At 43.9% G+C, this 15,950-nt stretch overlaps 1 protein-coding gene across 2 annotated transcripts in view; it reads left to right on the top strand.

Annotated features, from left to right (window-relative positions):
• PAOX (polyamine oxidase) overlaps positions 1 to 15,950 on the top strand; it is a 146,188-nt gene that overhangs the window by 25,444 nt on the left and 104,794 nt on the right. For both annotated transcript variants that reach the window (XM_073560696.1, XM_073560697.1), the window contains exons 2-3: positions 11,526 to 12,009; positions 12,141 to 12,334. In XM_073560696.1, coding sequence (XP_073416797.1) covers positions 11,526 to 12,009; positions 12,141 to 12,334 — 678 coding nt within the window. The remainder of the gene's footprint in view (positions 1 to 11,525; positions 12,010 to 12,140; positions 12,335 to 15,950) is intronic.

Genomic DNA, 15,950 nt, shown 5'->3' with positions numbered 1-15,950 from the left:
CCTGAAGGGTTAATAAACTTCTTGAATGTGGTTTTGAGTACATTGAGAGGTGCAGTTTTTAGAATGGTGTCACTTTTGTGTATTTTCTGTCATATTGACCCCCTAAACTCACTTCAAATGTGAGGTGATCCCTAAAAAAATGGTGTTGTAAATTTTGTTGTAAAAATGAGAAATCGCTGGTCAACTTTTAACCCTTATAACTTCCTAAAAAAAAAATTATGTTTCCAAAATTGTGCAAATGTAAAGTAGACCTGTGGGAAATGTTATTTATTAACTATTTTGTGCGATATCACTCTCTGATTTAAGGGCATAAAAATTAAAAGTTGAAAAATTGCAAAATTTTCAAAATTTTCGCCAAATTTCGATTTTTTTAACAAATAAGCGTAGTTCATATCTAAGAAATTTTACCACCATCATGAAGTACAATATGTCACGAGAAAACAATGTCAGAATCAGCAGGATCCGTTGAAGTGTTCTAGAGTTATGACCTCATAAAGTGACACTGGTCAGAATTGAAAAAATTGGCCCGGTCACGAAGGCAAAAACAGGCTTGGGTGCAAAGGGGTTAAGGCAGATCAACTGCTTTAATCATTGTCTAAGACCTAGAGGTGGCGATATGAGTACCGGCAGTCCCTCCTTGCTCTAGTGGCAGTTCCTAAAACCTGGACACCAAATCCCGGACCATTAAAAATTCCGCTCAACACTAACTGTGCTGGAGCCTGCTTTTACAGGATTACATCATCGAAGCTAACCACCTCAGTGATGCATACAATGGGGAAAATAAGTATTTGATACACTGCCAATTTTGTAAGTTTTTCCACCTGCAAAGAAGGTAGATGTCTGTAATTTTAAGGTACAGTGCAGCTGAAGAGACAGAATCTAAAAAGAAAAAGAAATACAGAAAATCACATTGTATGATTTTTAAATAATTAAATTGAATTTTATTGCAAGAAAATAAGTATTTGGTCATCTACCAACCAGCAAAAATTCAGGCTCTCACAGACCTGTTAGTATTTCTTTAAGAAGCTCTCCTACTCTGCACTTATTACCTGTATTAATTACACCTGTTTTATACAATTAACGAGTTCAAAGACACCTGTCCACACACTCAATAGATCACACTCCAATCTTTTCACCATGGCCAAGACCAAATGAGCTGTCTAAGGACGCCAGGACATCAGACCTGCACAAGGCTGGGATGTGCTATAGGACAATAGGCAAGCAGCTTGTTGGAAAGGCAACAACTGTTGGCGCAATTATTAGAAAATGGAAGAAACACAAGATGTCCGTCAATGGAATGAATACAGGATACAGTGTATCAGAATTCACATTAAGGCTATGTGCCCACGTAGCGTTTTAAAACGCTCACTAAAAACCGGACTCCTTCCCAGAAATCGCGCGTTTTTTTCCGCGCGATTTCACCGCGATTTTACCGCGATTATGATCGAGATTTTGCCGCGATTTTCACGTGCGATATTCAAGCACTTTCCAAGCGATTTGAAGCATCGCTTGGAAAGTGATTGACAGGTTGGTCACACTCGTCAAACATAGTGTTTGACAAGTGTGACCAGGTTTTTACTATTGAGGCCGCCTATGCGGCCTCAATAGTAAAAGATAGGATGTTAAAATGCTAAAATAAATAAAAAAATCGGTGTATATTTACCTTCCGGCGTCCCGCGCTGCATTCCCGGGCCACAGCGTTCCCAGTAATGCCTTGCGAGACCTGTGATGACGTAGTCTCGCGTTGCTATAGCGATCTCGCGAGACCGCTAGAGTCACGCGAGACTACGTCATTACAGGGCCTTGCCGCAAGGCATTACTGGGAACGCTTAGGCCGGGAATGCAGCGCGGGACACCGGAAGGTAAATATACCCCGATTTTTTATTTTTTAATCTTTTTTTTACAGGGGTATGGTACCCAGGGCCTGGAGGACAGTCTCCTCTCCTCCACACTGTGGGTACCAACCGCCCATGAGACGCTTAACTTCCCGCATGGTGGGCATAGCCACATGCGGGAAGTAAGCGATTCTCATGCATTCCTGTGGGTGCGGAATAAAGCGCAGCATTAGCACAGCATGTGCGGAATGCCATAGGAATGCATAGGGGGCGTTCTGTACACGATTTTTAAACGTTTTCGCGCCGAAAATCGCGGCAAAAACGCTTAAAAATTGCTACGTGGGCACACAGCCTAAATCAACAATGTGAAAGTGATGTAGTGGCTTACTCTGGCCACCACATGTCATAGTTGTAGTAGAAGGGAATTAAAAAAGGGACACTTATGATACAATGTAACAGAGATGGATCACATTAAATCAAGAATGTAAAAGTGATGTAGTGGCTTACTCTGGCCACCACATGTCATATCTTTTGTAATATCAGGACATGATAATTATTTAACCACTTAACCCCCAAGGGGGGTTTGCACGTTCATGACCAGGCCAATTTTTACAATTCTGACCACTGTCCCTTTATGAGGTAATAACTCAGAATCACCGGGATCCATGGAAGTGTTTCAGACATTGTTTTCTCGTGACATATTATACTTCATGTTAGTGGTAAAATTTCATTGAAATAACGTGCGTTTATTTGTGAAAAAAACGGAAATTTGGCAAAAATTTTGAAAATTTCGCAATTTTCCAACTTTGTGATTTAAGGGCATAAAAATTCAGAGATATGGCACACAAAAAACTTAATAGATAACATTTAACATATGTTTACTTTACATCAGCACAATTTTGGAACCAAAAGTTGACCAGCGATTTCTCATTTTTGCAACACCATTTTATTTTTACGGACCACATCACATTTGAAGTCACTTTGAGGGGTCTATATGATAGAAAATACCCTAAAGTGACACCATTCTAAAAACTGCACCCCTCAAGGTGCTCAAAACCATATTCAAGAAGTTTATTAACCCTTCAGGTGCTTCACAGGAATTTTTTGAATGTTTAAAAAAAATGAACATTTAACTTTTTCACAAAAAAATTACTTCAGGTCCAATTTTTTTATTTTACCAAGGGTAACAGGAGAAATTGGACTGCAAAAGTTATTGTGCAATTTCTCCTGAGTACGCTGATACCTGATACGTGGGGGGGGAACCACTGTTTCGGCGCATGGGAGAGCTCAGATAGAAGGAGCGCCGTTTGACTTTTTCAGTGCAAAATTGGCTGGAATTCAGATCGGATGCTATGTCACGTTTGGAGAGCCCCTGATGTACCTAAACAGTAGAAACCCCCCACAAGTAACCCCATTTTGGAAACTACACTGTGTTCCAAATTATTAAGCAAATTATATTTTTCTCTGATTTTCCTAAATAGTCGGTACAAATGACAGTCAGTCTAATAAAGGTCATCACCAGTTAGAGTATACATCAAATTTTATTGAAGAAACCTCCCAATGATAACAGTATAATCTCCAAAATGAATAAAAACTCAAATTGCACTGTTCCAAATTATTAGGCACATTAGAATTTCTAAACATTTGATATGTTTTAAAGAACTGAAAATGCTCATTTGTGGAATTTGCAGCATTAGGAGGTTACATTCACTGAACAAAAAAAGCTATTTAACTTCAAAACATTCCTAACAGGCCAAGTTACATGTTAACATAGGAACCCTTCTTTGATATCACCTTCACAATTCTTGCATCCATTGAAATTGTGAGTTTTTGGAGAGTTTCTGCTTGTATGTATTTGCATGAAGTCAGAATAGCCTCCCAGAGCTGCTGTCTTGATGTGAACTGCCTCCCACCCTCATAGATCTTTTGCTTGATGATACTCCAAAGGTTCTCCATAGGGTTGAGGTCAGGGGAAGATGGTGGCCACACCATGAGTTTATCTCCTTTTATGCCCATAGCAGTCAATGACTCAGAGGTATTCTTTGCAGCATGAGATGGTGCATTGTCATGCATGAAGATGATTTTGTTCCTGAAGGCATGTTTCTGCTTTTTATACCATGGAAGACAGCTGTCAGTCAGAAACTCTATATACTTTGCAGAGGTCATTTTCACACCTTCAGGAACCTTAAAGAGCCCTACCAGCTGTTTCCCCATGATTCCGGTCCAAAACATGACTCCTCAACCTCCTTGCTGACGTCGCAGCTTTGTTGGGACATGGTGGCCATCCACCAACCATCCACTACTCCATCCATCTGGACCATCCAGGGTTGCTCGACACTCATCAGTAAACAAGACTGTTTGAAAATTAGTCTTCATGTATGTCTGGGCCCACTGCAACCATTTCTGCTTGTGAGCATTGTTTAGGGGTGGCCGAATAGTAGATTTATGCACCACAGCAAGCCTTTGAAGGATCCTACACCTTGAGGCTCGAGGGACTCCAGAGGCACCAGAAGCTTTAAATATCTGTTTGCTGGTTTGTAATGGCTTTTTAGCAGCCACTCTCTTAATCCGATGAACTTGCCTGGCAGAAACCTTCCTCATTCTGCCTTTATCAGCAGTACATGTCTGTGCTCAGAATCAACCACAAATCTCTTAACAGTACGATGATCACATTTGAGTTTTTGGGAAATATCTAATGTTTTCAACTCTTGACCAAGGCATTGCACTATTTGATGCTTTTCAGCAGCAGAGAGATCCTTTTTCTTTCCTAAATTCCTTGAAACCTGTGCCCTGCTTAATAATGTGGAACATCATTCTTAAGTAGTTTTCCTTTAATTGAGCTCATCTTGTAAACTAATTATCACAGGCGTTTGAGATTGATTTCAGTGATCCAAAGAGCCCTGATACACAATACCATCTATGAGTTTATTTGAAAAACAAAAAATTACATCTTTAGGACACTTAAATCCAATTTGCATAATAATTTGGAACACAGTGTAGACCCCGCAAGGAACTTATCTAGATATGTGGTGAGAACTTTGAACCCACAAGGGCTTCACAGAAGTTTATAACGTACAGCCGTACAATTAGAAAATCATATTTTTTCCACAAAAATGATCTTTTCACCCCCAATTTTTATTTTCCCAAGGTTAACAAGAACCTAAAAGTTATTGTGCAATTTGTCCTGAGTACGCTGATACCCCATATGTGGGTGTAAACGACTATTTGGGCGCATGGCAGAGCTCGGAAGGGAAGCAGTGCCATTTGACTTTTTTGGCTGCAATTGAGATCGGACACCATGTCGCGTTTGGAAAGCCCCTGATGTACCAAAACAGTGGAAACCCCCCACAAATGACACCATTTTGGAAACTAGACCCCCCAAGGAACTTATCTAGATGTGTGGTGAGCATTTTGAACCCCCAAGGGCTTCACAGAAGTTTATAATGCCCGGGCGTGAAAATAAAAAAATCATATTTTTTCCACAAACATGATCTTTTAGTCCCCAATTTTTTTATTTTCCCAATGGTAACAGGAGAAATTGGACCCCAAAAGTTGTCCAACTTGTCCTGAGTACGCTGATACCCCATATGTGGGAGAAAGCTATTGTATGTGCACACGTCAGGGCTCGGAAGGGAAGTAGTGACGTTTTGGAATGCAGACTTTGATGGAATGGTCTGCAGGTGTCATGTCGCGTTTGGAGAGCCTCTGATGTGCCTAAACTGTTGAAACTCCCTACAAGTGACCCCATTTTGGAAACTAGACCCCCCCACGGAACTTATGTAGATGTGTGGTGAGCACTTTGAACCCCCAAGTGCTTCACAGAAGTTTATAACGCCCGGGCATGAAAATAAAAAAATCATATTTTTTTCCACAAAAATGATATTTTTGCCCCCAATTTTTTATTTTCCTAAGGGTAACAGGAGAAATTGGACCCCAAAAGTTGTTTTGCAATTTGTCCTGAGTAGGCTGATACACCATATGTGGGGGGGTAAAACACTGTTTGGGCACATGGCAGAGCTTGGAAGGGAAGGTGCACCATTTGACCTTTTCAACGCAGAATTGGCTGGAATTGAGATCAGACGCCATTTTGCATTTGGAGAGCACCTGATGTGCCCAAATAGTGGAACCAACCAATTCTAACTCTGACCCTAACCCCAACACACCCCTAACCCTAATCTCAACCCTAGCCCTAACCCTAGCCCTAACCCTAATAGGAAAATGGAAATAAATACATTTTTTTAATGCTATTATTTTTCCCTAACTAAGGGGGTGATAACGGGGGGTTTGATTTACTATTTATGGCGGGTTTTTATTTTTGGCAGCTGTCATATGCTAAAAGACGCTTTTTATTGTAAAAATAGTTTTTGCATCACCACATTTTGAGAGGTATAATTTTTCCGTATTTTGACCCACCGAGTGATGTGAGGTCTTATTTTTTGCGGGACGAGTTGACGTTTTTATTGGTACCATTTTCGGGCATGTGACATTTTTTGATCGCTTTTTATTCTGATTTTTTTTTACGCAAAATGAACAAAAAAACAGCATTTCAAGAATTTCTTTTGGGGGGTGCTTTTACACCGTTCCGCGTGCGGTAAAATTGATAAGTCAGTTTTATTCTTCGTGTCAGTACGGTTACAGCGATACCTCATTTATGTCGTTTTATGTTTTGGCGCTTTTATGCAATGAAAACAATTTTATACAAAAAATAATTATTTTTGCATCGCTTTATTCTGCGAGCTATAATTTTTTTATTTTTTCGCTGATGATGCTGTATGGCGGCTCATTTTTTGCGGGACAAGATGACGTTTTCAGCGGTACCATGGTTATTTATATCCGTCCTTTTGATCGCGCGTTATTTCACTTTTTGTTCGGCGGTATGATAATAAAGCATTATTTTTTGCTTTGTTTTTTATTTTTATTTTTTAAGGGGTTCGCTAAGGGGGTTAACTATTGGGACAGTTATATAGGGTGGGTCGTTACAGACGCGGCGATACCAAATATGTGTACTTTTATTTATTTATTTTTTTTTTTAGTTCCAAAAAATGAATTTATTAGGGAATATTTTTTGTTCCTTAATTTATTTAGCGATTTTTTTATGAATTATTTTTACACTTTTTTTTTATTAACTTTATTACAATGTCCCATGGGGGACATAACTGTCATGTGACAGATCGCTGATCTGTCACATCACAGATCGCTGTGACAGATCAGCGATCTGTCACTGGCAGTGCTGCAGGCTTCCTCGTGCCTGCGCTTTGCTCCCTGCAGGCCCCCGCTGCCATTTTGGATCCGGGGACCTGCAGGGAAGGAGACCCCTGCAGCAGCGCTGCACATCGCACTGCTGTGGGGGTCGCAGGGAAGCACGGAGGGAGTCCCCTCCCTGCTGATGCTTCCCTAAACCCCCAGTACACTGCAATCGTGTTTGATCGCAGTCTGCCAAGGGTTAACATGTCAGGGGCGGTCCGTGACCGCCCCTGACACATAGTGTCGGGTGTCAGCTGTGATAATCAGCTGACACCCGGCCGCAATCAGCGGCGCTCACCACGTGAGCGCCGCTGATCGCTATGACGAACTATCCCGTCCCTGGGAATTAAGTCCCAGGCCACATGGACGGGATAGTACGTCATATGGCAGAAAGGGGTTAAAGTTGTCTTCTGGTACCTAAAATGTCCTTTTAAAATATCAATCTTTACACTCTAACCACTTTTTAAGTTAGTTTTATTATACAATACTCTATATGCCTCAGTCATCCCGCTAATTCCTAAATGTGTTTTCTTTTTTGTGAGGTTTCATTTGAGGGGAATCTCAAACAGGATGTCAGAGGCGGATCGGTGGTTCAACTATCTTTGTGTCTGTATGAGTGACTAGCGCTGCCCAACAGCTTCTAGCATCGCCCTCAAATGAATCATCATCAGTCTGAAGGTGTCACTCACAGAGCTTCTATATTTGCTCCCTTGTGACATTTGGGGGCAGTTATACACTGCTCAAAAAAATAAAGGGAACACTCAAATAACACATCCTAGATCTAAATGAATGAAATATTCTCATTGAATACTTTGTTCTGTACAAAGTTGAATGTGCTGTCAACATGTGCTGTCAACATAATCACACAAAAATCATCAATGGAAATCAAATTTTTGAACCAATGGAGGCCTGGATTTGGAGAGACCCCCAAAATGAAAGTGGAAAGAAGTCAAAATGATGCTCAGTATTGTGTGTGGCCTCCACGTACCTGTATGATTCCCTACAACGCCTGGGCATGCTCCTGATGAGGTTGCGGATGTTCTCCTGAGGGATCTCCTCCCAGACCTGGACGCAAGCATCCGTCAGCTCCTGGACAGTCTGTGGTGCAACATGACATTGGTGGATGGAGCGAGACATGCTGTCCCAGATGTGCTCAATCGGTTTCAGGTCTGGGGAACGGTCAGGCCAGTCCATAGCATCCATGCCTTCATCTTGCAGGAACTGCTGACACACTCCAGACACATGAGGTCTGGCATTGTCCTGCATTATTGCCAACCGCACCAGCATATGGTCTCACAAGGGGTCTGAGGATCGGATTTCGGTACCTAGTGGCAGTCAGGCTACCTCTGGCGAGCACATGGAGGTCTGTGCGGCCCTCCAAAGAAATGCCACCCGACCCCATTACTGACCCACTGCCAAACCGGTCATGCTGAAGGATGTTGCAGGCAGCAGATCACTCTCCACGGAGTCTACAGACTCTGTCATGTCTGTCACATGTGCTGAGTGTGAGCCTGCTCTCATCTGTGAGGAGCACAGGGCGCCATTGGCGAATTTGCCAATCCTGGTGTTCTTTGGCAAATGCCAAGTGTCCTGCACGGTGTTGGGCTGTGAGCACAACCTCCATCTGTGGCTGTCCGGCACTCAGGCCATCCTCATGGAGTCGGTTTCTAACCATTTGTGCAGACACATGCACATTTGTGGCCTGCTGGAAGTCATTTTGCAGTGCTCTGGCAGTGCTCCTCCTGTTCCTCCATGCACAAAGGCGGAGGTAGCAGTCCTGATGCTGGGTTGTTGCCCTCCTACGGCCCCCTCCACGTCTCCTGGTGTACTGGCCTGTCTCCTGGTAGTGCCTTCATCCTCTGGACACTACGCTGACAGACACAACTACCCTTCTTGCCACAGCTTGCATTAATGTGCCATCCTGGATAAGCTACACTACCTGAGTAACTTCTGTGGGTTGTAGACACTGCCTCATGCTACTATACAGTACCTCTAAGCATGAGAGCAATGACAAAATGCAAAAGTGACCAATGCAACAGGCAAAAAGGATGAGAAAAGAGAAATGGTCTGTGGTCCCCACCTGCAGAACCACTCCTTTATAGGGGGTGTCTTCCTAATTGCCAATCATTTCAACCTGTTGACTGCTCCATTTGCATAACAGTAGGAAAACTTGATTCACAATCTGTGTTGCTTCATAACTGGATAGGTTGATTTCACAGAAGTGTAACTGACTTGGAGTTATATCATGTTGTTTAAGTGTTCCCTTTATTTTTCTGAGCAGTGTAGAAGCTGTGGAGCAGCGCTGGTGTCGCTCACTTCTTTATCACCGCCCCCTGATGACGTCTTTTTCTACAGTTAAAAACTGCAGCAGCAGAGATAGAAGCTGGCGCTGTGCTCACATTTTCTAAAGGTTCTTTCACCATGACCAAGACATAGGGCAGCGATGTAAGAAACTGTGATAAGTAATTGCGGCGCTACCCCCTGATGACATCTTGTTCAAGGAGGGGCGATAGACACTGTAGGGAATATGTGCCACCCCAGCCTCTTGTGATGTCCTGTTTATGACTTCTCACAAATGAAAGTCACAAGGAATGAAGTTCAAAAACTCATTAAAGGGAATCTGTCACCTACTTTTGGCGGGCAATTTAAATGAGGTCGGTCCAGTCCGATGGGCGGTGTTTGCGATCTTTGCTGCCTCCCCATCCTTGGCCGCCGTCCGCAGTTTTTTCATGAATAGGTGTAGGTGTCCGCCATTTTTCGTGCACGCACTAAGCATTCTTGGCTCGCACACGCGCAGTATGCTTTGCCCAACTGCGGGCAAAGCCGAAAAGCCTGTCTACGCATGCCCCGGTTAACTAGGCCCCGGAACACAGCAAAATACTTCCAGGGATTAGTTAACCGGCGCATGCGCAGTCAGGCTTTTCGGCTTTGCCTGCAGTTGGGCAAAGCATACTGCGCGTGCGCGAGCCAAGAATGCTTAGCGCACGTGCGAAAAATGACAGACACCTACACCTATTCATGAAAAAAACTGCGGACGGCGGCCAAGGATGGGGAGGCGGCAAAGATCGCAAACACTGCCCATTGGACCGGACCGACCTCATTTAAATTGCCCGCCAAAAGTAGGTGACAGATTCCCTTTAAGGAATACGCTGTAGAGGGAGAAGTGTAGGGTAATAAAGCTAATTACAAAAGTGGATAGGCTGTAAAGATAGATAGTTTTACACATTGTCCTGGAGTTTCTGGACAGTTGGCAACCCTGTCCAATTCCTAAAATGTCCTTTCTAACTAAGACAAAAAAGTGGCTGCTCAGTGGGGAAAGATACATTTTTCTCTAATAAGATCTATCACAAATCTTCGTGTCTTCAATTATACAGTTGATTTATGAAAAAATAGTTATAGCAGTAAGGCTGGGTTCACACGTAGCATTTTTTTTGTTTTTGCGGCGTTTTTAAACGCGATTTTGCCACGAAAATGCCAAAAAAAAGCATCCCATGCAATCCTATGGCATTCGGCACATGCTGTGCTAATGCTGCGTATTTTTCCGCTGTGGAATTGCATCGCGGAAAAATACGCAGCATGTTCATTCTTTGTGCGGAATCGTGGGAAAATCCGCACACATAGGATTGCATTGTTCCGCTTACTTTGCATGTGGCTATGCCCACCATGCGAAAAGTAAGCGAAACATTTGCGGATGGTACCCAGGATCTGGAGGAGAGGAGATTCTCCTCCAGGCCCTGGGTACTATATCCCTGTAAAAATAGAATTAAAATAAAAAATCGTGATATTCTCACCTTCCGGCGTCCCAAGCAGCGTTCCCAGGCCTCAGCGATGCTCCCGTTCCCAGTGATGCCTTGCGACAGTGACCTTTGATGAAGTCGCAGTCTCATGATACCATATCGGTCTCATGAGACCGCAACGTCATCAAAGGTCATTGTCGCAAGGCATTCCTGGGAACGGGACTTGCCGGGAGCAACGCAATGATCGAGGACACTGCGCGGGACGCCGGAAGATGAGAAAAACACGATTTTTTATTTTTTTTATTATTTTTAACATTATATCTTTTTACTACTGATGCCACATAGGCAGCCTCAATAGTAAAAAGTTGGTCACACTTGTCAAACACTATGTTTGATTGACAGGTTGGTCACACTCGTCAGTTTTCCAAGCGATGCTACAGATCGCAGTTGAGTTCACCTTGGAGAGTAAAGCAATGTACAGGTTCATAGAAAGTCAATGGCTGGTAGAACATTGGCCTCCCCCAAGACAGCTGGAAAATGCCAGTCACAGTAATGATCTTAGCGCTCCTGTCTTTTGTTTCTAGAACCGATGGTGGTCTCAGCACCTGGACACTCACCGATCAAAACTTCTAATATGACACTTTGACACTATGCAGATGTAATTGTAAAATTATCAGTTGCCTAACGACATTGTATTTTTCTCTTATAGGAAAAGGTCTGATTGAGGTTGGGGCACAGTGGATTCATGGACCATCTCCACGCAATCCAGTCTTCCAACTGGCATCTCAGTTTGGTCTTTTAAACCCAGATGCTTTGCTTGAAGAGAACCAAAAAATTAACTTGTATGGCCATCCCCCTGACATACCATTTGTTTTTAGTAGTTCTGGAAAAACAATCAAACCAGAAAATTTGATCACTATTTCAGAATTGTATAACACTTGGCTGGATCAAGCCCGGAATTTTACCAGTGGCGACTGTGATCCTGAAGCTAGTGTGGGACATTTTATCCATCAGAAGATTATTAACAGCTCACATGAGTGGGATAAAGAGCTGCTTGAGATGTATATGGCTTACTTAAGGGGGTTGCTCAACATGGAATGCTGTGTAAGTGGAACCCATAGTATGGACCATGTGGCCCTCTGCCCTTTTGGGGAATATACAATGCTACCAGGGCTTGACTGCACCTTTCCTAAGTGAGTATTGTTAATACATTCTGGGGCAATTTGCCTAGTATTAGCTAGTGACTAAAGCCTGCATTGTTGCTTGCGATAAAATCCTTGTAATACTTTACCTTTAAAAAGACAATTATAAATTCTGTTTGCAGAGGTTATGAAAGCCTTGTGAACCAGATTAAGTCACCACTTCCAAATGGCACTGTGATATTAGAGAAAGCAGTGAAGAGCATTCATTGGGATGGATCTTTTCATGGAGACAATTCACATGTGTATCCAGTGAAGGTGAAGTGTGAAGATGGGGACAGCTTTGTGGCAGATCACGTTGTGGTCACTGTGCCACTAGGTAAGTGAGCATGCTATATACTATGAATCTTTTATAGTAATACTTGAGTAGGTTGACATGAGCTGTTTTTGCAAGGAACTCGTACTTGTCTGTTACAGGGAACAAAGGACTTTGAGGTTCAACCAAAATACCTTAAACATGGTGTAGAAAGCGTTTTCTATGTGTGACTAATACTAAGTGACATAGAAATATGTTTGATATGCGATAAGACCTCAGGGTAGTGATCTTACTGTAGTTGCTGCGAAAAGGGTCTTGGACATGGCGGTGCAGGATATTTAGCCTCAGACTCTGTTAGGCGTCGGTTTTCTGTCGCTGTACAGCAGGAATCCTGAGCCTTGCCTTTGGCGGTCTCCCATTCCTCTCCGGCCACAGAGGAGCCTGCTCAGCAGACTCGTTGATCCCGGCGCTCTGCTCAGACCAGCTTTGTGGGTTTGGTTGCTGCTGGTTTGGTTCCAACAACTATTTGCTCTTTTTCTTCCTACTCCTACTGATTTCAGGTGACATCTCTCCCAACCCTGGTCCACCATCCCCCAATCTCAACCCCTACCTTACCTCATATCGAAACCATAATAATCTTATTAATATTACTTGCACTCCCTCATCTCAATCTTTTAATTGTGCCCTCTGGAATCCACGGTCTGCTTGTAACAAGCTTCCTTTCCTACACAACTACTTTCTGAACAACTCTCTTAATCTGTTGGCCCTCACTGAAACCTGGATTCAGGATTCTGACACTGCCTCTCCTGCTGCCATTTCCTACGGTGGCCTACAATTTTCCCACTCCCCGAGACCCACAAACAGACATGGTGGTGGAGTCGGCATACTCCTGTCCCAACAATGCACTTTCCAGGTCATCCCCCCAGTTCCATCACTCTTATTCCCTTCTTTTGAGGTCCACACCATCAGGCTCTTTCGTCCCCTCTCCCTCAGAGTAGCGGTCATATACCGGCCCCCAGGCTCACCCACCCACTTCCTTGACCACTTTTCAGCCTGGCTGCTGCACTTCATGTCCTCAGAACTTCCAACCCTTATCCTGGGAGACGTCAACATCCCCATTAACAGCCCTACTTCCACATCTGCATCCCAGCTTCTATCACTAACCACCTCTCTAGGCCTCTCGCTGCTTTCAACCTCTGAGACACACAAGGACGGTAACACCCTTGATCTGGTCTTTGTCCGGCTCTGCTCAATCTCCCACCTAAATAACTCACCGCTTCCACTCTCTGACCACAACATTCTCTCCTTCATGCTCACAAATCCTCACCCATCCCAGCTCAATCCTACCTACCACACAGTCACAAATCTACAAGCCATTAACCCTCAGACACTTTCAGACTCCCTACACTCATCACTGTCCCCAATCTCCTCTTCTTCCTGTCCTAATCTGGCTGTTCTTCACTACAATGACACTCTTAGAAGCACCCTTGACCAAGTAGCTCCCCTCACCCTCAGAACCTCCAAGCACAGAGTAAAACAGCCTTGGCTCACATCGCAAACTAAACTTCTCCAGCGATGCTCTAGGAGTGCTGAACGCCTATGGAGAAAAACCTGCACACCAGAAGACTTCATCCACTTCAAATTTATGTTAAGAACCCATAACGCTGCCCTTCACCTCGCCAAACAGACCTACTTCACCACCCTGATCTCCTCACTAGCCAACAACCCCAAGAAACTTTTTGACACTTTTCACTCCCTCCTCAGGCCAAAAGCACAGACATTTGTGCTGATGACCTGCCCTCCCACTTTACAGAAAAAATAGATAATATCCATCAGGAAATCTGCTCCCAACCACCAAGTGCTGTGACTCCCATCCCTTCCTGCATTTCCCCTGGCTCACTTTCCACATTTGATCCCATCACAGAAGAAGTCTCCAGACTCCTCTCTTCTTCTCGTCCGACTACATGCACTACCGATCCCATTCCCTCACATCTCCTCCAGTCTCTCTCTCCAGTCATCACAACCCACCTAACTACAATCTTTAATCTTTACCTCTCCTCGGGCATTTTCCTATCGTCCTTCAAACACGCCATCGTTACTCCATGTCTCCAATCTCCCCTTTATCTCTAAACTTTTGGAGTGCCTTGTCTACTCCCGCCTTACCCGTTACCTCTCCACTCACTCCCTTCTAGACCCTTCACAGTCCGGCTTCCGCCCCCTACATTCGACTGAAACTGCACTCATCAAAGTGACCAATGACCTTCTGACAGCAAAACGTAATGGTCACCACTCTCTACTCATTCTTCTTGACCTATCTGCAGCTTTCGATACTGTTGACCACCATCTCCTTCTCTCTAGGCTCCAGTCACTAGGCATTAAGGACACTGCTCTCTCCTGGTTCTCTTCCTATCTCTCTGACCGCTCCTTCAGTGTTTTGTTCTCTGGCTCCACTTCATCTCCTCTTCCTCTTGCTGTCGGGTACCTCAGGGCTCAGTCCTTGGTGCTGTGTAGAGAGAGAAGAGAAGGGGGCCAATTGGACAGACCATCAGCAGATTTGGCTTTCAGTACCATCTTTATGCTGATGACACACAACTATACACATCATTCCCCGACCTTACCCCCTCTGTACTACAGAACGCCAGTGACTGTCTGTCCGCAGTCTCCGATATCATGTCCACTCTCTATCTGAAACTCAACCTCTCAAAAACTGAACTTCTTCTGCTCCCGCCGTCTACTAACCTCCCTAAATCTGACTTTTCCCTCTCCGTGAGTGGCACCACAATAACACCCCGGCAGCAGGCGCGCTGTCTGGGTGTTATGTTTGACACCAATCTCTCCTTCACATCCCATATACAATCTCTTGCCCGTTATTGCCGCTTACACCTAAAGAACATCTCTAGAATCCGCCCTTTTCTCACCATGGAAACAACAAAAACCCTCACTGTAGCATTGATCCACTCCCGGCTGGATTACTGCAACGCTCTATTAATTGGCCTCCCCGTCACTCGACTATCCCCTCTCCAGTCCATACTTAATGCGTGTCCGCTCTTCGTCAGTCATTACACTGAATTGGATCCTATAATGAATGGATAGCCAAAGTACTTGTTCTCACCCACAAAGCTCTCCACGGTGCTGCACCCCCCTACATCTCCTACCTCATTTCTGTCTAGCCGATCGCTGCGCTCTGCAAACCACTTTCGACTAACCTCTGCACTAATCCGTACCTCCCACTCCTGACTCCAAGACTTCTCCCGTGCTGCTCCTATCCTTTGGAATGCTCTACCCCAAGAAATTAGGACTAACCACAATTTGCACAGTTTTAGGCGCTCCCTCAAAACACATTTGTTCAGAGCGGCTTATCACGTTCACTAATCAAAGTCATTCTATGTGTAAGGGTGCGTGTGTAGCCCATTCACTATCTCCATCCATCTTTCACTCCCTCAAGATGGCTGGACCATCATTGTAAATACTCCATTGTAAATACACCCCTGTACTCTGTATCTCCCCCACCTCATTGTAGATTGTAAACTCTCATGAGCAGGGTCATCTTATTTCGTCTTACTTTGCTTTAATTATTGTATTGTTAATGTTGTTACTTATGACTTGTGTTTTGAAACTGTTAAACTGTTAAGCGCTGCGGAATATGCTGGCGCTATATAAATAAAGATTATTATTATTA

This window comes from Dendrobates tinctorius, unplaced genomic scaffold (genome assembly GCF_039654945.1).
Source record: "Dendrobates tinctorius isolate UK_male_01 unplaced genomic scaffold, ASM3965494v1 ptg000302l, whole genome shotgun sequence".
Taxonomy (NCBI): Eukaryota; Metazoa; Chordata; class Amphibia; order Anura; family Dendrobatidae; genus Dendrobates; species Dendrobates tinctorius.
Note: the sequence above shows the minus strand (reverse complement) of the source record. Positions and strands in the feature narration are given on the sequence as shown.